Raw genomic sequence first — 21,467 nt, forward strand, 5'->3', positions numbered from 1 at the left:
ACTGGAGGATACTGCGTAGGCTTCTCGGGCCTGCTTTTATGCCTGTGGATTAGGCTGCTGTGCACTTACGTGGGTACGGCCGCCAAGGAGAGTGCAGTGTGTCAAGCAGCACTGCTGAGTTACCCATGTACTCCCGTTTTGAAAATACACTGTATTATGGTACTCTTAAGGATCTACTGCCTCTCAAAAAGGGAGCATTTAGTTCTGCAGCCTGGGTCACCGTTGGGGTGAGTGGGGGAGGTTAGGGTTTGGGCACAGGATTAGTGGGGCAGTTACTTCTTGTTTCTTAGGGAGAGGTACAGGGGACAGGTCGCTGTTGCAGGCTGGAGGCGTGCTGGGTATCTACCAGGTATCCACCCCTAACCCCAACCGCGTTATCCCTGAACACCAGTGGGAAACGAGTGGTGAGCATGGTGTCCAGAATGCCAGTGCTTCTGCCTCTGAACTCAGTGATCCTCTGGTCTCAACTAGCCTTAGCCACGTCTAGGGGTGGGGACTCCAGCTATCATCTCACTGACCCCCGGCGAAGCTGAGGTCTGTGCCTTCCAGCTACGATAACTCCCCATAGTACCTTCCTCCAACAGAAAAGCCAGAGAAGAACCACAGTTGAAGACAGTTTAACAGCAAAAGATGATTCTCTAGTCTCAATAGTTTAAGATCTGAAGTATTTCCCAAGCAAGTAAGGAACGACAGTCACAGATAACTCCTCAGGGTTTTGGAAGCTTCTCGTTAAGGACCAAGGACTTGAAGTTATCATTATTGATACTATCCCTTGCCAAGTCCTGTAGCCAGATCACTGCTGCTTTATTGTCAACTGGATCAGAAGATTTTGGCAGATCTAATAAAGTCAGCCTGGACATCTGACCTCTGTTTATTCCCAGAAAGTCATCAACTCGAACCAGTAATGTGGTCCTGGTGCCAAGCCCAGCTTAAAGCCTGACTGATTAGGATCCAAGAAACTAGAGAAATCTCAGAGTTGTTGTGGTTGGCTGCCTTCCATCTTCTCAGATAATTTTACCCAAACAGTGGTGAGGGAGATGCAGGCTCCCATACCAGGAAGAAAATAATGAAGGAACCAGGCAGGACCTGCTGGAGGCAGGTTTGCTGTCCTTTTCTGGGGCTACTCAGACCCTAAGTTAGGACCAGCTGGCTCCAGCTTGCCTCTGATCCATTCCCAGCGAGCCCCGTGGGACAAGATGTCTGTTTCTGAGGTCAACTCTCAGGGCCCCATGGGTCAGACAGTCAGCCAGGAGTGAGGGGCAGAGCAGTTTTCCAGTGGGAGCACCTGCTCGCCCAGGCTGGGCTGCAGGAAGCTGGTGCTCACCTCTGACCCCTGACACCCAGAATGCCCCACCTGAGCATCCATTCTACATCACAGGTGTGGCAGGAGCCAGCAGGCAGTACATCTCAGGAGCTGTGTGGCCAGAGAGTTGCCCCAAGGGCCTGAGCAGAATCCCCAGGAGGTTCCCTGTGGTGCTGAGGGGGTGTGACACTGTCCTGCAGGAAAGGGAACACAGCACAGAGCAAGGGATCTACAGAGCCGGGGATAGGAGAGAGTTCCCTATTGAGAGCATTGTGACCTCGAGGTCTCAGGGGTTAGGAATGAGGGAGGGGGCAAGTCAGGCCTCCTGGTTTGTGCGTTTGCAAAGGTGAGGCCTGTGCCTTGTTTCACGCATGACACCCCTCACTCTCCTGTCCCCGCAGACCTGCTGCAGTCACTTCCAGGCCACGGGCAGACGTGGGCCTGCTCTGTGGAGTTCAGACCAGGCGGCCTGCTTCGTGGAATGGCCCTTCTTGTACAGACCTGCTTGTTTGGAGGCTTCACTGCCCTATCCCCTTCTAGCACCCCAGCCTTATGACAACCATGCTTCTTCAATCCCAGTGCTGCTCAGCCCTGCCTGTGGGTCCCTCCGGCCTCCTGCTGTGCTCTCCCACAACAGGCTCACAGGCACCTGGGCGGCGGCTTCCCAACCCCCTTCCGCAGTGGCCTCCTTGCCACCCACACTCCTTCCCCTGGCAGCCCTCCTGGTCGCTAGCGGCCAGTCCAGAGGCTGCAGGCTCGTAAATGCCCGCTAGCAGCAGTCACCTCGTGTCTCGATTTTGCCAGCAGCTAGCCCCAATCACCCTACTTTCGGAAATGTACCTCCACATCACAGGCCACTCTTGGCTGCTTGAGCTGCACGATGAGCAGGTTGCTTTGCTTGCTGTCCTGTGCACAGTCGATCTCCGTGACGGGGAAGGCCTGCTGCTGGGTGTCCTCGCTGACACTCACCACGAAGAGCACTTCTGATGTCAGCAGCAAGCACCCTTCGTGCTCCTGGCCCGAGCCCCTCACCAGAACTACATCCAGGGTCATGTGAACTTCCGGTCTGCCCAGAGACTGAAGCATTTTCCTGTTTGAAAGGCGAAAAGTGAGGCCAAAGCCAGCTTTGAAAAGATGGTCACCTATCAGGGCTCACTGTACCCAAACAAAGGCCCCCACTGACCTGATGACTAGCTTCAGCTTGAGATGTAATTGTCACTGGGAATTCTTAAACTGATTCTGCTCAACAGAACCCAGCTCCTCCTGGAGACAAAGATTTCCCTTGGCTCTGGTAACTCCTTTCCTCCCCATTAGAAACGTCACCCCTAATTAGACCACTGGCTCCAGAGAGAACTGTAAGCCCAGTTGCAGGCCCGGGCTTCTCTGCCAGAGCGCATCTGTCCCTGAGTGGCGCGTGGGGCAGGGGCATTCTGCTGCCAGCTCGGATCTGTGGATGGCAGCCTTTCCCTGAAAACAGCTGCTCCTCTTGGGCTCCCCTGGAAGCACAGCCCATGAGCTTGAGAGCGAGCCGGGCCCTGTTACCATAGCATATGTGTACTGTGGAACAAGCATCTAGATCATTTTACCAGACATATTTGGCGTGGCTGTTTGGAGCCTGGTCAGCGTGCAGATCACCTGGCTGATAGCGCTGTTTGGGAAGCTGAGAAAGTCCAGCTCCGTGTAAAATACCTGTGGTAAAAGAAGTAAGGGAGTTTTACTAGTTGTTTTCTGGAAAACAGTTCTGTGCTACAGTGATGTCATCTGCTTGGAGCCATCCATAAACTGCTGCAGATCCCAAATGATGTCACATCTTTGGAAGCAAGTGTATAGATAATCATGAAACACTGCAATGCTGTTGACCCTTGTGATCTTACATTAACTACAGACTGAAATATGAATGAGCTACGGTCCAAGCAGAGACTGGCAATTAGAGGAAGCATAATGCTCGTGGGAGTAATCAGTCCTGAGCAAGAGCTTACAGATCATTTACAATTGATGCGATAAAAAAGTCAAGATTGTTGGTTGACTTCCTTGCTCATTACAATATTTCTGTATCTGTGCTATGGCTGGTCAGATAATAAAAAACACAACACACAGAGAGATGCACACAAAGGCACATGGTTTGCCTAGATACAGTATTTAAGTGACTTAATCCAGCTGTTAAACATGATTCCATATACATTTATGAGTGCTCTTGGGGCCTCCGGTTTATTACATGCTCTCCCTGGTGCCAGCACCAAATGAGGGCACCCAGCAGCAGCCGTGCAGTCCTCCAAAGAGACTCTCCAGAGCCAAAGATGGTACAGCATGTGTGCTTTCTGAGGGCTTGTAAATGTTTATAAATGAGGCGCAGTCATTAGACTAAGAGTTAGTGGTTTGTAAAACCTTCAGTGCGGTAATAAAAGTTTTACAAGAATGATGGAAACCAACAAGGCCATGCGAAGCTCTGTTCTGAGATGCTCTTACATAAGGGAGAGTTCCTCAGCCCCGGGAGACACACAGCGAGGGACAATGGCATTTTCAAGACCAAAGGAATTTATGAAGTATAAGGTGACTTTACCTCACTGGAGTCTAGAGCAAAAGGGATCCTGTTTGGATTAATGTGTAAACACTAGATAAGGGAGCCTTTAACTCTGGCCAGTTAGGAGTTGCAGTAGTTCTTTTTGTCAGTTTCCCTGGAAGTGAAAAGTCATTCACACAAGGAGGGAGACAGAGAAATGGGGAGAGGGAGGCGGTGGTGGTGTTGGGAGGGGAGCGGGAGGAACACGTGTTCCCGTCTGTGTGGTCTCTTAAAGGAGCCTCTCCGGATGGTTGCCTGAGTGTGGGCATTTGTCTCCTGCTCTCTTCCTTTCAGACGTTTTTATGTCCTGATCTGGCTGCCTCTTGTCAGAGCTAGTGAGCCGCAGGAGGCTGCAGTGAAATCTACTTCGCACCCTTTCTGGCCCGATGCAAATGCAGCGCTCCCATGGCTGAGAAGCAGGAGAGCCAGCCCACAGTTTGTCATGTTTGCCAGCCAGGTGCTTCATGATCAAAGTGATGACACCGATTTTAGGTAAAAAGGTGACCATTCTCGAGACCTATGTCGTAAAAGTCACTTTAATGTGCTCTGCCAAGCACGCAGAAAATGAGCTCAGGCGGAGGTGCGCCCTCTCCCTCGCACCAGATGCTCCCCCGTGCGCATGCGTGCAGGGGGAGGCCAGGCGGTCCCAGAGCCCAAGCTCCCGGCTGTGCTATCTGCTTGGGAAAGGCTTTTCTGGGGCACATCTTGCGCCTCTGCTGTCACTGGCCAGGGGACTGGGCCTGCCTGCAAGAAAGCCTTGCTCACCACCGAGCAGTTGCGGGCATGTGTGCACGCCACCCACCTACCCGCTCCCCCTCCTTTCTTTCTCTCATTCTCCAAATATATATGCACGGTCATTTAAGGATATCTGCTTTATAACCTACCTTTTCCTTTCAAATTGCTCGCCATAAGAAGGAATTCTACTCTGCTTCAATGTATTCCTCTTTCTTTCTATATATATATATATAGAAAGAAAGAGGAATATATACTCATTATATATACATATACATATTCTAAATATGGCCCTCAATATCTAACTGGTTACCTTTCATTAAAGTCTATTTTATTAAATGACTATAAAAAGATTATATGTGTCACAATCTTTTTACAGTCATATATACTGAAATTACTGATTTCCTGGTTCTATTATTTTATTCCTGTGATATACGATTAGTAATCCAATTCCACTCTGTGTAAAGAAGCATAAGGAGGTGAGAAAAAGAGCTATGTCTTTATAAAGTTATCTATTTTATTTGCTACTCCTTTGGCATGTAAGGGGCTAGATTATCTTAGGGAAACCTTGGCATAATAACGCAAGTTATTGATGATGTCTGAGTTGGCCTGGCAGGCTCCCCACGACTCACCGTAGCCAGTCTGTGACACGAGCTCAGCAGCCCCTCCGATGGGCTTTGTGAATACGCCCATGATTCCTTTCCCCACACCTGAGATGACACCCTTGGCCTTGTGTCCTGCCGAAGCATGAGCCTCAGATGTTTTCTGGAAGTTCTGCATTGGCTGATCAACTATACCAGCAATTGCCCCTGAAAAACAACAAAAATCCCCAGTAAGGCTGAGGCTTCAAATCCTGAGACAATGAAAACCTTCAAACTGGAACACAGTTTTATCAGGACTGAGAATGAAACCCTATCCTCATTATGAAGGTTTTTTTGTTTTTTTTTTTTTGTTTTTTTTTTTTTTCCTGTCTTTTTAGGGCTACACCTGCAGCATATGGAAGTTCCCAGACTAGATGTCAAATCAAAGCTGCAGCTGCTGGCCTACATGGCAGCCATAGCAATATCAGATCCAAGCCACATCTTCGACCTACACCACAGCTTGCAGCAACACAGATCCTTAACCCACTGAGTGAGGCCAGGAATCGAACCCTCATCCTCATGGATACTAGTCAGGTTCTTAGCCCACTGAGCCACAACGGGAACTCTATAAAGCCCTTTGCTATGCATTTATTTACCATGTTCCTAAGTACATTGAGGCTGTTAGAATTTATTATCTTCATTAAAACACAATGTTCAGACTGGGTTGGGCCCATCATGGTCAGCATCTGTGAACTTCAGTTCCGAATGTGATAAACATGCTGGACTCTTCCAAAGGGACACCCACACACCTTCCTCCAGAAATCAGACAACACAGTTCAGGGAAGAGAGCTAATAATTCCTCAGGAGGAGGGTGAGTCTGCTCAGCCTAATACATTTTCACGGAATTAAGACGATGAAAAAACTGAAAGGGACCAGTCCTTTCCCACGTTCTCTCTTTTGGTAAGAATAAGAGCAATTCTTTCATAGTAAGGTCATGTTAATATATTAATAATTATTTAATAAGAGTAATTATTGATGGAGTAACTACTGCTTCTATTACAGAGAATCTGTTTTGAGTGCTTCCTATGGGCTAAGAGCTTACTTATATGAGATCGTTAATTCTCACCATCCTAGGGAGCTGGGCATGGTTTTTATCCTCAGTTCCTAGAGAAGGCCACCGAGGCACAGGGAGGTTAAGGAGTTTTTCCCAAGGTCACACAGCTGTCCTGTGCTTGAGCCAGGATTTGAGTCTAGGGAGTCGGAGTCACCACCTTGCTCTTAAGCACCAAGCTGTTCACTGATCCTGTGTATAAAACAGGCTTTTCCCTTTGCCAGTCTTGGAAAAACTTCCTTTTCTCTCACTTCAGCTGAGGTTTGGCCACTTATCTTCGCTTGAGAACAGTTATAAACCCTGTGCTCCCAGCTCTGCTCTAAGGGCTCTCCCATGGGGCGGCCAGACCATGCCCAGAGCTGGAGGGCGAACCCCTCAGCCAGAGTCCCCTCCTTGCTCCTCTTCCTCTGAGCCATCAAGGATGAGTTCGAGAAAAGGTTCCAACAGTCCAGATCTTTTCATAATGGAGGGAAGGGTTCCCTAACCCAGTAAGAGGTAACAATATCATGACCATTCTTGACAGAATTCTCTGTTTTCAACTCAAATCTGCTAGGATTAATGAAAATGTACAGTCCCCCTGGTAGAAATTTTAGTACACGTCAAATCCCATTATTCCAAACGCCACTAATTCAAAGTCTCCTGGGGAAATGGAGATTTCCAGGTCTCGGTTAATGACCTGCTAATTTCAAGTAATATTCCATTGAACAAAATCCAGTAACACAAAAGGCCAGTTCCTTCAGGTCAGCTGTAACGGGAATATTCTTTGTGGAGTTCGCGCCCCTAAATTTTGACAGAGCCATTTAAGTTTATACATTGACAGATTAAGAATGACCTGATGTGACAGGTCTGTTTCTCAGCCTAGACCACCGCTTCCTAAACCTCCTAAAGAAATGACCTGGGAAGCCAAGGAAGCTGCTCAAACCTGGCTTGGGCCACCCTGGCTCTCCCCAGGCAAGGGATGGCGGTTTCAGTGTCCCCCAGATGCCCAGTCTTGGTGCTTGGCTGAGGACTCTGCTGTTTTGCTCTCTGTCTATGAGGTCAGGAGTCAGAGCAGCTGGGAAATATTAATGGAGCCAGCGACACTGGGAGAGGCAAGAACCTCGGAATCTTTAAATCACAGCAGACAGTTGAAAGTGAAGAGCCAGCAAATCAAAGAATACAGCTTTTTCTTTTTTCTTTTCTTTTCTTTTTTTTTTTTTTTTTTTTTTAAGAGCCACACCTGCGGCATATGGAAGTTCCCAGGCTAGGGGTCTAATCAGAGCTGCAAATGCCAGCCTACACCACAGCCACAGCAATGTAGGATCCGAGCCAGGTCTGTGACCTACACCACAGCTCACGGCAACGCCGGATCCTTAACCCACTGAGCGAAGCCAGGGATCGAACCCATGTCCTCATGGATCCTAGTCAGGTTCATTACTGCTCAGCCACAGTGGGAACTCCCAAGAATACAGCTTTTTCGATGTCATTATCTGATTATCCGATTTCATTATCTGATTTCTTTGAAAGGTCTCCCTGCTCAAGAGTAGAAAAGGTGGGGTCAATAGTTACAACTTCACCAATAAAGTAAATCATTGCCTCTATTTCTGGTAGAAATGGCTTTTCCCAAGTACAGATTTCCATTAAGACTATAAAATTGAGTTGGGGGAGGGGGGCAGGTGAAAAGCTCCCATTTCTCTTCAATGTACCAGGCCCGACCAGCACAGGGAGCAGGAGCTGCAACTGTCCGCACAGGGCTCTCACCTCCCTCTGTCTGCGTGCAAACAGGTGTCACAGTGAAACCCCTTTGATCTCCCACTTTTTCCAGCCACTGGCTGCGGCGAAGGCTCAGTTAGCATGACTTTGATAGATAAACCCTTCCGGCAGCCCCAAAAGCGAAAAGCCTGCACCCCGTGACAAGGTGTTAGGTTCTAAGAGGGAGAGAAGGAGCTGCTGGAGCACATGCTCTGGGCCAGCACCAGGCCCTGGCGGGGGGCTGGCCTGTCGTCCCCACTGTCACCTCACCGGGCCCCAGGTGCGTGAGTGACCGGCAGCTGTGGCTGAGCCCGAGGCAGTGCTCTTGGGGCTCCGGAGGGCTCTCTTATTAAGTGTAATCCAGCTAAAGCTCACAATGGGAAAATTATTTACTGCTATATCCTCCAACTCTGCTTGGAGGCTTTAGCCATGGAAATTGATCCCTGCTGGCCTCAGGCCCACGGGAGGGCGGCCACATGGAGCTGGCTGCCGGGTGACGAGTGAGGTGGGGAGGGAAGGGCAAGCCTCGCAGGGGGCTTCCAGGGCTGCTTGGGTGTGTGCTGGGTGGGCAGAGGCCGGAGGCCCCTCACTCCTCGGTGACCTGCTCTCCAGCCTTAGGCCAAGGACCCTGGGGCAACCAACCCAGGGAAGTGGCTATTTTGGTGCTGCCCTTTCTCAGCCACATTGTCATTTGATTTGGGACACTTTACATTTTTTTATTTTATGATTGTTACGTTGCTTTTTAGGGCCGCACTCATGGCATATGGGGGTTCCCAGGCTAGGGGCTGAATCGAAGCTACAGCTGAGCCACACCACAGCCTACGGCAACACAGGATCAGAGCTGTGTCTGCGACCTACACCACAGCTCACAGCAATGCCAGATCTTGAACCCACTGAGCGAAGCCAGAACGCGAACCTGCATCCCTCTGGATCCTAGTCAGGTTCCTTAACCACTGAGCCATGGAAGGAACTCCTGATTTTGGATACTTTTTAAAAATCACAATACTGCAGGTGCAGACCTCAGATGGGACACACTCCACAGCTCCCTGTCCCAGGGACAAAGAAGCCCCAGAGAGGGTAGCAGACCTCCCGGCTCACTTGTTCTGACCAGAACAGATCAGCGAACTGAGAAGGAAGCACATTTGTCAGTCCCCAGTTCTCTTCTAAGTGCAAAGCAGGTGCTCTGGCTGGGGGTGGGGAGGCGGCATCAGAGGGAGTGTGTGCAAGGCCGGCTGGGTGCCCTGCTCTTCGCTCACCCGCTGGAGGCCTAGCTTGCTGGATTCCACACAGCATCCCGCGGGTGGCCCTGAAGACCGAGGGCGCGGCTACTGGGAAACCCAGCAGTGCCTCCTAAGTCAGGCGGTAGCCCCAAAGCGTGGGTCAGAGACGTGAGTTCTGACTCCTGCCTTTGCTATTCACGAGCAAGAAGCCTCCTCTGGGAGGGAACATGTGGTGTAACTGTGACGGGGGGCTCAGGTCTCCCTCAGCGGACTCCAGGGTGTAGTGGGAAGTGGGGGTGTCTGGGGAATGGATCTGGTAAATGTGGCCAAACCTGATGCCAGTTCTGCAGGTTAAACAGTTTTTCCACAAGCCTTTGCATTCGGAAAACGGATGTTGAGCTCCTCCAGGAGCCTCGGCGGCATCTCTCCGCAGGCTGACACTTCTTCGCTGACCAGGGGCCATGGGGCCGGGCATGGCAGCTGAAGACGGCCTTTGATTTTTCCGGGGCCTCACAACACTGCACAGTGTCCCCCAGAGGGCCAAGTGGAGTCAAGAAGGCCCATCAAACCCATAAACATTTGGGGGAAATGTGTTTTTCCTACCCTGGAACTTGCCATTGTTCAGTCTCCCACATCCTGATTGCTTCCAGGCTCGGAGCCCTCCAGGGTGGGTGACGTGGGGGAAGATGCAAGACTCGCGTCCTGCCTAGGGTCTGAAAATCGAATGGGATGACACATGTGAAAGTGCTTTGTCAACCCTGAAGTGCTCTTTAAATATATTTTTACTGAGCAGATCATCTATGTTTAGATCTCGTAAGGGAAGAAACAGAGGAATCAGCATTTCAACTGCACTGAGCATGGCTCTCAAACTCTTCCAGGAGAGGCGCTCTCACTCCAATTGAGCACTTACTAGCATTTAGCAGTTTTGTTTGTTTGTTTTTGGTTTTTTTTTTTTTTTTTTTGCCTTTTCTAGGGCCACACCCGTGGCATATGGAGGTTTCCAGGCTAGAGGTCTAATCGGAGCTGTAGCCACCGGCCTACACCACAGCCACAGCAATGCAGGATCCGAGCCGCATCTGTGAATTAACACCACAGATCAGGGCAATGCCAAATCCTGGACCCACTGAGCAAGGCCAGGGATCGAACCTGAAACCTCATGGTTCCTAGTCAGATTCGTTAACCACTGAGCCATGACAGGAACTCTGCATTTAGCAGTTTTAAACACTGTTTCTGGGAATGGATTAAATGGCAGCAAATCTATGCCTTTCCAGGTGAGGGGCCGTGGTTGGTCCTACTCTTGCTCTTCACACATCGAGGAGCAGATGTTGTGAGAGGACCCAGTGGGATACAGAGAGTTCTTGAGCTCTGCCAGGAAAGGGGGCTGGTCTGGGCCAACCTTAGTCTGAGGAGGCCAGAAATGGACACACTCCCTGAGGGTGTGCTGCTGGGAGCAGAGCTCTTGGGGGCCCTCGGTCGGGCCGGGGTTGGGGGGTTCCATCAGTACACCCTGTGGAGGAGGGATTTACACCAGCCCCAGGTCTCCCTGCTTTGGGGAATTACTAGAGAGACAGAATGACTCCGTGAGCCTACTGCGGTTTCCACGGACAGGCTAAGTGACTCCCTTGTGTGGACAAGCACGGTCCAGGACACAGTGACGACAGCAACGTGCAGAGGTTGATGATTTTCTACCCTGGTTAATAACAGAAGCCAGGAGTTCCTGTTGTGGCTGAGCAGGTAAAGAACCTGACTAGTATCCGTGAGGATGTGGGTTTGATCCCTGGCCTTGCTCAGTGGGTTAAGGATTCAGCGTTGCATGTAAGATGCAGCATAGGTCGCAAATGCAGCGTGGCTGTGGAGAAGGCTAGCATCTGCAGCTCTGATTAAACCCCTAGCCTGGGAACTTCCATATGGCACAGGTGGCCCTAAAAAAAAAATAAAAAATAAAAAACAAAACAGAAGCCATACTTCAAAGGCTGGCATCACAAAGGCAGAATCATGGCTCCCCAGGTAACTGATTTTCACCATCGGGCACAGTTCTATGCTGTGGAAACTGGGTAGTGGGTGTGGGCTTCTTGGGGTGGGAAGAGAACAGATTAGTCGGGCTGGAAATGGCCACATGCCAGCCAGCTAAGGTCTCCTCTGTGGAGCACCTCCATCCAAGAAGAGCTTGGAGGGTGGCGAGGAAGCTCTCCTGCCCCGAGCAGAGGGCATGTGAGGCCACACTCTGAGCAGAAAGAGGTCCCACGGTTCCCACATAATGACTCAAGGCCTCCAAGATAACCTCATTGTCGCTTCCTGTGGTTACAGCCACTTCACCCACCGGACTAAAACTAAAGCAAAAATGCTGTTGCCACTGCCCAGATGGCTCTCTGCCGCGACACTCTCAAAACCAGGCAACCGTTCCTTTGCCACCATAACGTAAAGGTAGGTGCTGTCTACCGAACATGGACTATTAGCCTAGCACACATTCCTTCAATGGTATTTCCAGCCCCGGATTACAAAAATGAAGCCCCGAGGTCACAAAGAGGGGACCCGGACCCTTGCGGTGGGGTCTGCTGGCTCTTGAGGACCACCGCCACCCCACCCCACCCCCTTCCCCAGGGCAGCCACACTGCCCGGTCTGGCACATCCTCACAGGACCACACCCCGCACCAATGCAGCGTAGGACCGTCACAATTTCTAGTAACTTAGCTGAACTCGTAACATCGTACTGCTTCCTCTCAGAGCCTCAGCTGGCTGCGCCGAGAGTGGCGGGATTGTGTATAGAACTGCAGCCTGGAAAGGACAAATCCTTTCAAGCTCATCTTTTCTAACCTTTGCTCCCTGTGCTTTGGGCCACTTTGATCTCTGCGAGATGCACACTCTTTCAGATGCTCCGCAGGCAGGCTGCCAAGCAATACAGTTTGAAATTCCTTTGCAAACAAATAAACAAAAGATACCCTTGAAAATGCTGCTCTGCAGAATTTCAGCTCTGAAGCTTCCCTTTTATAGATGTTTCCAACGCAGCTTATTTTTCAAACATTCGTAATATTTGGAAATACCCAGAGCACTCTTCACCTCTAGCTATACCATATGGCTGCTTGACAAGCAGTAATTACGCGAAGTCAGGATCCTGCACTCTTTAAAAAAATGAAAGACAAATGTGGGCTCCTCACTGAAGTTTACATGACACCTGCACACTGCTCAAGTGCCTCTCCAACAACAGCAGGCTTTTGCAGGATCCTTCTCTCACCCGCAGAGAAGGAGCAAGGCTTTGGGAGGTTTACCTGTTACTCCCTTTAACAAGCAGACAGCCTGCTATGTGTCCCTTCCTTGGGTGGACACCCCGCGCGGGCCCCCTATGGAATGAATGATGAGTTATGGAAGCCTTGACAAGGCAGAAAGGCAGTTCCCACGAAAGGCATGGAAAGGCGGTGCCCAGAGTTTGGCCGGGAGAGGGATCGGGCAGGTCTGGGATGAGAGGCCTGCCCCTCCACACCAGGGCTCTGCGGAGGGTGTCAGGTCCCAGAGCCTCGCTGGTAGGAACCAGAACACGGGCCTCATCCTCCCCGAGCCTCCGCTTCTCCGGCAGAATGACGGGAGGTCCACTTCCACCCCTGGTCCCGGCCGGTGGACCTCCATCTGCGGGCAGACGCCCGAGCCCGAGTCCCAGGCGACCCCTTACCGAGCAGGCTGATGCCCAGCCGGGACAGGCCCTGCCGCAGCCCCTCGCCCAGGCTCTCCGGGAGCTGCCGCCGCCACTCCTCCTGCCGGTTGTAGTGCTCCTCGTCCAGCGAGAGCCGGTCCATGTTGCGGGCCAGGCTCGTGGCCAGGTTGGTGATGGAGGTGAGGGTACCTGAGGGCACAAGAGCAAAAGGGTTGGCCTCCTGGTCCGCACAGGGTGGCCCGGAGGGGGGGGGTGGTCCCTGAGGGCAGTGGGGGCGGGGCGATGGCAGCCGGATGCCCTCCACGTGCTGACAGAGCTGCCTTAAGAAAATGACGTGGAGAAGAACGTCTGCTTACGAGGGTGACAGCGCTCGACACGAGAGGGGCTGGACAGAATCTCTCACCAGGAAAACGCCTGGCGTCTCAGAGGAAGCTCCCATCCCATTGTCAGGGTTTGGCTAGAAGAGTTTTGGAGCCCTCCCTGAAGCCCAGTTTGGAAGGTTGTTACAATTTGCCTGCTCTGATGTTAAAGGTTAAGGTTATGTTGCTGAATTTTATTTTATTTTTTTGCCTTTTCTAGGGCCGCTCCCACGGCATAGGGAGGTTCCGAGGCTAGGGGTCGAATCAGAGCTGTAGCCACCAGCCTACGCCAGAGCCACGGCAACGCGGGTCCGAGCCGCGTCTGCGACCTACACCACAGCTCACGGCAACGCCGGATCCTTAAACCCACTGAGCGAGGTCAGGGATCGAACCTGCAACCTCATAGTTCCTAGTCGGATTCGTTAACCACTGAGCCACGACGTAAACTCCTGTTGCTGAATTGTAAATCGACTGTAATAACCGTTTTGTAACTTTAGGAATACAATTTATTCCCTCCTTACTACTGCAGTCATGGTAAAGGGAGATACTCAAGTTTGTCATTTGATAGGCTGAGGCAATAATTATCATGCCACAGAGAATGTGTGTGATTTTGATCATCAGGATATTAATTGAAAAAAATGTGAGGACAATAAAGGGAAAGCCATACTTCTGTCTGGTTTCCCCCAGAAAGGCCATTTCTGCATCTTATTTAAGACAATCATAAGGCCGGCTAGCAAGTGTGCTTAGATCTCAGTGGGCAAAACTGAAAGACATCAACGGACATATCCTGAAGTTAATGAATTAGTTCATCTGTTATAAGATGTTTAGTTTCAAAAAGAAATGGAAGATGTTGTTTTTGCAGCTGCATCTTTAAAGTAATCTGTAAAGAAAAAAAAAATCGATGTGCGTGCACACACACACACACACACACACACACACACACACTGAATGGATTCTGCTAAGAGAAGGGGAGGACACGTGTAAAAAACATTCAGTGAGTCAGGACGCTAAAATTACTGCTGGAGTTCAATTTAGCAGGTGTTGGTTGTCTCATTTTAAAATAAAAACAACAGAACCACAAAGATTCAAGTGTCAAGAGTGAGAAATCCACCAGTGACTCATCTGTGAGTTCCTGCAGCTCAGCACACGGGCCTCCGGGACGTCTGGGGCCCGGGGGAGTGGTCCTGTCACTGTCCATGGAAGTTGGTTTATCGCTCCCGCCTCTCTGGACCATGGCTTCTCATATTTCAAGCTCAAGTCTTTCTGGAGGCCTTCTAGAGACTTCCATGACATGTCCACTCATCACAGTGTTGCAGTACAGTTGACAGTAAAAAGCTTTTTACGGGGGAGAAGGCCTTTACCCTGTTTCCCCTGCCTCCTGCTGAGAAGAAAACGGGGACTCACATGGCCCTTGTTAGTTCCCGAGTCACTGCCAACCTGACCAAAATATGGGCAAACAAACACACGGATGAAAGGAAAGCACGCTCCTTCCTGTGGGCAGCAGCTTGGCGTCTGTGTCTGATGAGCCGCCTTGGCCACAAGATGGCAGTGTTGACGTGGCGAGCCTGGGAGAAGCTGGCTCCTTCCCCTCCACGCCAGCTTCCACGTCAAAATGTATCCACATCTTTACAAAAGTTATGACAACTGTATCTACACTTAAAAAAAAAAATATGAGGCAACACAGGGTAGGATTTCTGATGTTTAGCAGAAGTCCCGAACACCTTTAATATTTCTGTGTTTATCACATGGAATAATAGTTGAGCCAATGCTTGTTTTCCCAGTGGGAGGTTTAAAATTCTGAAGTTTCTGAAACATTTTCACACACTATAGGCAAGCAGTGCTCTGCTTAAAACATAAGACATTATATATGAGCTTTGTTACGAATCCAACATTTTGCTGCCAGTGAACACGCCAAGCAAAGCTGGGGCAGAGTTAATTCACTGAACACTTTAACACGTTCTTGAAAAATAAAAAAATAAAAAAACAAGACAGGGAAGGAATGAAAATAAGGCATCGTGACAAGGAACCCAAATAGCTACCTTTGGAAATGTGCTTCACAAATGACGTTGTCCCTCTGGAAACCCCGCTCACAAAGGCTCCGGGACCTCGGGTCAGCCCCTCGTAAGGAAGCCTGAAGAAGTCGGCGATGCCATTCCCAATGCTTCGCACCAAGCTGGCCGGGCTGCCGAGGATTTCCAGGGATCCAACCACCCAGCCTGTGAGGGACCAGAGGGAAGGGGTTACTGAAATCTTAAACACAGCCCTTTCCACATTTGGGAAAAGTGACCCATTTTCCCAGCAATTCATTTTTCACCCTAGCATTGAGAATGTAATAAGCGCCTTTGGAGCAAATATGGGAAATAACTCATTCACTGTGAATTCATAAATGGCAAACTTTCATACTTTATAAATCAAAGTGATCCTTCTGGCAGCCTCACAAATAGCTTTAATATGACTTCCCTGCCTGAGCCTCCCGGGTTCCTGCTAAAAGGGACCCGTGTGCGGGGTGGGGGCTCCTACCCGCCCCAAGAGAAGGCGGTCCCTGGGGCTGCAGGTGTTCGCAGGCTGGGAAGTTATCTTGCAAACCTCCTTGGGGCAGCAGAGGCACCAGGAGGAGGAGGAGACGCCTGGGTGGGTGGGGGAGGAGGCCAGATGCTCAATGGGGTGTTGCAAAGGGGATGCATGGTTCTGACAAGGATGGAGGAGTTACTTTTAATCTTTCCCAATCCTACCAAGCTTTTGGAGTGGAGCTGGAGCCAGACGGACGTCTCCCCTTCAATCCCAGCTTCAGTTGTGTAAACGCTGGTGACTGGGACACGCTGATTAGGTTAGGGAGAGGGGTGTGTTCCCTGCAAAGGTCCCAGGAGGGGAGCTTTGGATCGGGTTTCGTGCTGAGCTGGGGCTTGCCAGGAGCCAGCCCTCTTAGGGGCCCAACTGCTCAGCGCACTGTCCTGTGGGAACCAGAGGGGCTCCCCTTCTTCCCGGGTGGGGCTCGGGGTTCTTGCCCAGAGGATGGGAGGCGCAGGCTTGGCCAAGGGTGAGTGCACAGGAGAGGGGGATTCCGAGCAGGCAACTTCCAGGAACAGGCTGACCTCCCCAGCCCGGGCCAAGAGTGCTTTTGGGGTTGGGGGGGGGCCTTGAGGACAGGACCCGTGTGGGAGCCAAGCCTCCCTCCACAGCAGGTTCTTGGAGGCCAGGCCTGGGCAGAGACCCCCAGTCAAGTTATTGATCCTAGAGGGTAAGGAAGTGTGGGAGCAAGTGCCAAGCCAGAGGCCTGAAGGGCTCCCAGGTCCAGCCCTTGTAAGGAGGAAATTTTCTTAAATTTTGAGCCCAGCTCTTTTCTCTGGAATGTTAGGAGACAACACTAGGGTTTAGGCTAAAAGAGGGAATAATTTCCAGAAGATGAAGATTACAAATGGGAGGACCTATGGGTGTCAGGCATTCAATGCACTTCATTTGCATGGCAACCGTGCAAACACTAGTACCTGCATAGATTCGCTAATGACGGAGCCTCTCCCCGGGATCAGGGACTGTACCAGGCACAAGAGAGCCCAGTCCGATGTGGTGTTACCCTGTCTCCACCATCTCAAGGGTAGGCAGGACGAGGAGGAAACTGCAACTCAGATGCTGAGACAATTCTCACAATCTCCCTACCGGTACAACACGTGGGAGGGCTTCCAAGCCAGTTTACGTTTTTGGTCTTTTTAGGGCCACACCTGTGGCATATGGAAGTTTCCAGGCTAGGAGTTAAACCAGAGCTGCAGCTGCTGGCCTGTGCCACAGCCACAGCAACACCAGATCTGAACGGCATCTGCAACCTACACGACAGCTCATGGCAATGCTGGATCCTTAACCCACCGAGCGAGGCCAGGGATCAAATGTGCATCCTCATGGATGCTAATTGGGTTCTTAACCCGCTGAACCACCACGGGAACTCCCAGTTTACCTGATTCCAAAGCCCACCCTCCCTCTTCCTAGGAGCCTGGTCTGGGAGTAGTCAGGGTACCATGGAAGGTTGTGGACTATTCTTGTTTGGAGGGCCCTCTCCGGAGGTAAAGAAACAGCAAATTCCTTTTAGCCCAGAATATTTGTAAGGTTCTCCTGGAGGCAGAAGACTGGGGTGGAAACAACCTAATCCCCCTTCTCCCCAAAGGTTCCACATAGAGATAAGGAAAGGGAAGCCACTGCTGCCAAGCAAAGACCACACACTCTGCAGCAGGCCCTTCAGGCCACAGCGTAGGGGGAAACTCTCCAGCCCTTCAGCCACCCCAGACCCAGGAAGGTGAGGTGGGCTCTTCTGGGTTAGGACCATTGCTGATGGGAAGGCCACAGTGGGCCAGAGCTACTTCTCAGTGCATCTGAGATAAGGACCAAGCATCCGAGGACAGGCCTTCTTTAATTGCTCCAAAAGCAAATATATCTTTGGCTTATTCGTTTGGAGATTTTTGTTGAAAAAGGGTGTGTGTCTGGCTTCCCATCAAACTGAGCCTTGGAGGTAGAGAGGGACCCCGGGAAATGACAAGGTCCGCATTCTTTCCTTCAGATAGGGTCAGTGGTTATTCATGTCTAATTACTTTCTTGTTAAAACCTCTACAGGCACTTCCCTAGAAATGAGGTCAGGGTATCTCAGTCATCCTTGTCAGAAACCTTCTAATCAAGCCCAGTGGGTGAATCCTGCCCCCTGGGAGATGTAGAGGCAACTCCTCCGCTCTCAGGCCAGCCCTTCCCCTGCCTCTCCAAGAAGGTTAGTACATTCTCTTTAAGAAGCATCTGCCCGGGGGCTGGTAACCCCCCACCACCTTCCCCCTTCCCCTTTGCAACTGCTTTTTTTCCCTCCAGATAATCTTCAGATTGTCTGTAGGCCATTAGTGACAGAATTCCCAACAGGCCTAAAAACTTGGCCTTCGATTTTAGAATTTCTTGTCTCATCATATAATGAGATTGGGACAACAGCTTAGAGAATTTTGAGGTGGATTACAAAAAAATCCAAACAGAATGTTCTTGTGAAAGCTTGTGAAAAACAAACCAAAGAGAGATCATTTCTAGCACAGAGGCTGCAGGGACGTGGTTCCTTGGTGCCACAGTTGGGGTTTCTCTGCTAGCACGTTACCGGTGGGTCCTCCCCACAGCTCTGTCTTATGTGACGACCCATGGACAGGAGGCCGATGCCAGCTTAGGAACCCACATGCCCGTGTCTCGTGTTAAAAGCCAAAATTGCCTGAAAGAGTACGTGTTTAATATGCCCATGTATTAAATTTCAAATGTTATCAGCTTTAAAAAAAAATAATTTCTTAGCAAGAGGGAAATAGTCTTGATTGTTGTAAAAGCTAGCAAAACAGCAGTTCTGGCAGGGGCCTCTCTTGATCTTACCATTTTCTTTTTTTCTTTTCTTTTTTTTTTTTTTTGTCTTTTTAGGGTTGCACTCACAGCATATGGAGGTTCCCAGGCTAGGGGTTGAATTGGAGCTGTAGCTGCTGGTCTATGCCACAGCCACGCCAGATCTGAGCCATATCTGCGACCTACATCATGGCTCATGGCAACACCGGATCCTTAACCCTCTGACCGAGGCCAGGGATTGAACCTGCATCCTCAAGGATCTTATATTCATTTCTGCAGCGCCATGATGGGAACTCCCGATCTGGCCATTTTTAGTTGAAAGTTCTGGTAGCCCTCTTAACTCTAGGGATTTCATTGTGAAGAAAGTGGCAAATGTCACCTTCCCGGTATGGCAACAACATGGTTCTGTCATGCTACCACATTAACCTTCCATGGGAAGGCACCCACTGAGCACAGCCACAAAGGTCTCTCCTTGTGACTTTCAGAAAGTAAGACTTCCATGGTCTTTACCAGAAGGGACCGTGAGACCAGCTCTGGTGCGGCTTGGTACCGGTTGCTCGAATTCATCGGAATGTGAGGGGCCAGGTCTGAAACTGCTTTAGAGTGAATTTAGGTGGGGAAGGCGCGCTCCAAAGCCAATTACCATCGGGAATCCGGAGACAGCCCGGTCTCCAAAACAACCTTCAGCGCACAGTGCTCCCCATACAGCGTTTCATGCACATATTCAGACCACCCCCTGCAGACGTTTCCCGCTCAGGTCTGGGGAGAGGCTGAGACACCGATAGCCTTTTCTTTGCCATCTGTCTAGACAGGCAGGGCCACCCCAGGTAGGTAGAAGGCTCTTTATGCATCTGACGAGCACACAAATCCTCTGAATTTCTCACCTAGAGCTATTCATGGACTGTAATGAAGAAAGCTAACAACCCAGAACTGGATTCCTTTTAGGCCCAGGGACAGGGCCTGGGCTGGCTTTCCTGGCTGCACTAGCGCGCTGACACAGGGCCTTGTGCCTGTGAGGAGCTGAAAAAGTGTTTGCTAAATGGGATTAAAACTCTACGTTATATAACAGCAAATATAACAGCTACCAGTGCTCTAGTGTTCCTTAAGTGGCAACCAAAATTCAGGGTACTTTACATTCTTTCTTTTTTTTTTCTTTTTGTTTTTTTTTTTTTGGTCTTTTTCCTAGGGCCACATCCTCGGCATATGGAGGTTCCCAGGCTAGGGGTCGAATCAGAGCTGTATCCGCCCGCCTACAACCACAGCCACAGCAATACCAGATCTGAGCTGTAGCCGCCCGCCTACAACCACAGCCACAGCAATACCAAATCCAAGCTGCGTCTGTGACCTACACCACAACGCCGGATCCTTAACCCACTGAGCGAGGCCAGGGATAGAACCCGCAACCTCATGGTTCCTAGTCGGATTCGTTAACCACTGAGCCACAACAGGAACTCCTATACTTTCATTTTTATCCTGTCGAAAACCTTAAAACCCATTTTATGGATGAGGAAAATGAGACGTGGGAGGTTCCATAACATGCCCAAGGCCTCAAAACCACAGAGTGGCAGAGTCTGGATTTAAATCCATCACAAAGGCCATCACCTCCCACTGTGCAGCTTCCCAGTGCTGGAAATTCCTAAGTCCGCCCCAAAGCCTTTCTTTTCTAGCTCAGGCTCCAGCTCATCCCAGCCCCTCCAGCGCATCCCAGCCCCTGGTCACCCTTTATATAAAAGCTCCAAAGCATTTTCTAGACACACTGTCTCCTATTCCTCATCTTCCATTTCCTCTTAACCAGCTGAGTCCTCACCTGCCCTGAAGAGAGCCCCCGCGGCGTAGTGCATGGCCAGAGCGTGGACCAGCTGCCTGGCCGTGGTGAAGATGGGGCCTCTTTCGAACACGGAGAAGGAGAGCGGAGTGTGGTCCGAGGCGATGTACAGCTTGAGGGAGGCGTGGATGCTGACGAGGAGGTTCACGGGCTGTATCACCAGCTTCCGTAACCTCACAGGATGCACCAGGGCCCTGGCGTGCTGCCGGACTTGCAGGGGCAACCCCTGTGTGCCCCCCGCCAGGAGCGGGGCGTGAGTGGCCGGGCCGCCGCTCGGAAGGTAGGTCTCAAACAGGGTTTTGACGTAATAGACAAATGTATCTTCCACATACAACCGGGCAGGTTTCAATTCAAAACTGAACTCGTTAATATCAAAGGAGCAGCTCTTGCCCTCTGCTAAGGTGAGGCAGAATTTGATAAAACACTTCTTCCTGTATTCTTCCAAATCGTGGCTGGACACAAGGAGACTCTGCATTTTGGCACACGGGCTGGGTTCCGTTTTCTCCCCCTGGCAGACCAAGACGGCGAAGTGGAAATTGGACTTGTTGTACAGCTGGTTGTCCAGCTGCAGGTCCCCGCAGCAGACCTCCACACAGTAAAGGTGAACCGGGGCTGCGGCCGCCTCTTCCCCAGGGAGGTGACCGGCCACTGGGGCCAGCCGGAGAAAAACGTTGTCCAGTGTGAGTCGCAGAAGTTCGGACGATACCCTGTGGTGGGTAAGGTCATCCAAAACGGCCACACTCAACTGAGTGATGACCATTCGCAAGGCCATAATCTTCTCCGGAGTTCTAGAGGAGAAAAGGGACAGGACATGAGTCGCCTCCTGCTTTGCTTTGCCTTCTTTTCTCTCCCTCCCTCCCTCCCTCCCTTAATGTCTGATTGTTTAAGGCCAGGGTCTTATTCCACACCTCCTGATGCCCCATCGGATTCTCATAAGAAACAAATAAGACCTCTCTTCAGTACATCGTGCCTGGGCAGAGCCAGTCGCACTCCAAGGGTATTGGGAAATGTTCCCCATGGGACTATTACAAGTTCTTGCCATGTTTCTGTATCATGTTTCCC

At 50.7% G+C, this 21,467-nt stretch overlaps 1 protein-coding gene across 10 annotated transcripts in view; it reads right to left on the reverse strand.

The window, feature by feature from the left end:
• VPS13B (vacuolar protein sorting 13 homolog B) overlaps positions 1-21,467 on the reverse strand; it is a 735,231-nt gene that overhangs the window by 7,307 nt on the left and 706,457 nt on the right. For all 10 annotated transcript variants that reach the window (XM_021090606.1, XM_021090607.1, XM_021090603.1 and 7 more), the window contains 6 exons: positions 20,388-21,193; positions 15,283-15,459; positions 12,903-13,073; positions 5,228-5,404; positions 2,890-2,992; positions 2,144-2,393 (listed from right to left, as the gene is read on the reverse strand). In XM_021090606.1, coding sequence (XP_020946265.1) covers positions 2,144-2,393; positions 2,890-2,992; positions 5,228-5,404; positions 12,903-13,073; positions 15,283-15,459; positions 20,388-21,193 — 1,684 coding nt within the window. The remainder of the gene's footprint in view (positions 1-2,143; positions 2,394-2,889; positions 2,993-5,227; positions 5,405-12,902; positions 13,074-15,282; positions 15,460-20,387; positions 21,194-21,467) is intronic.

Source organism: Sus scrofa, chromosome 4 (assembly GCF_000003025.6).
Source record: "Sus scrofa isolate TJ Tabasco breed Duroc chromosome 4, Sscrofa11.1, whole genome shotgun sequence".
NCBI classification, from domain to species: Eukaryota; Metazoa; Chordata; class Mammalia; order Artiodactyla; family Suidae; genus Sus; species Sus scrofa.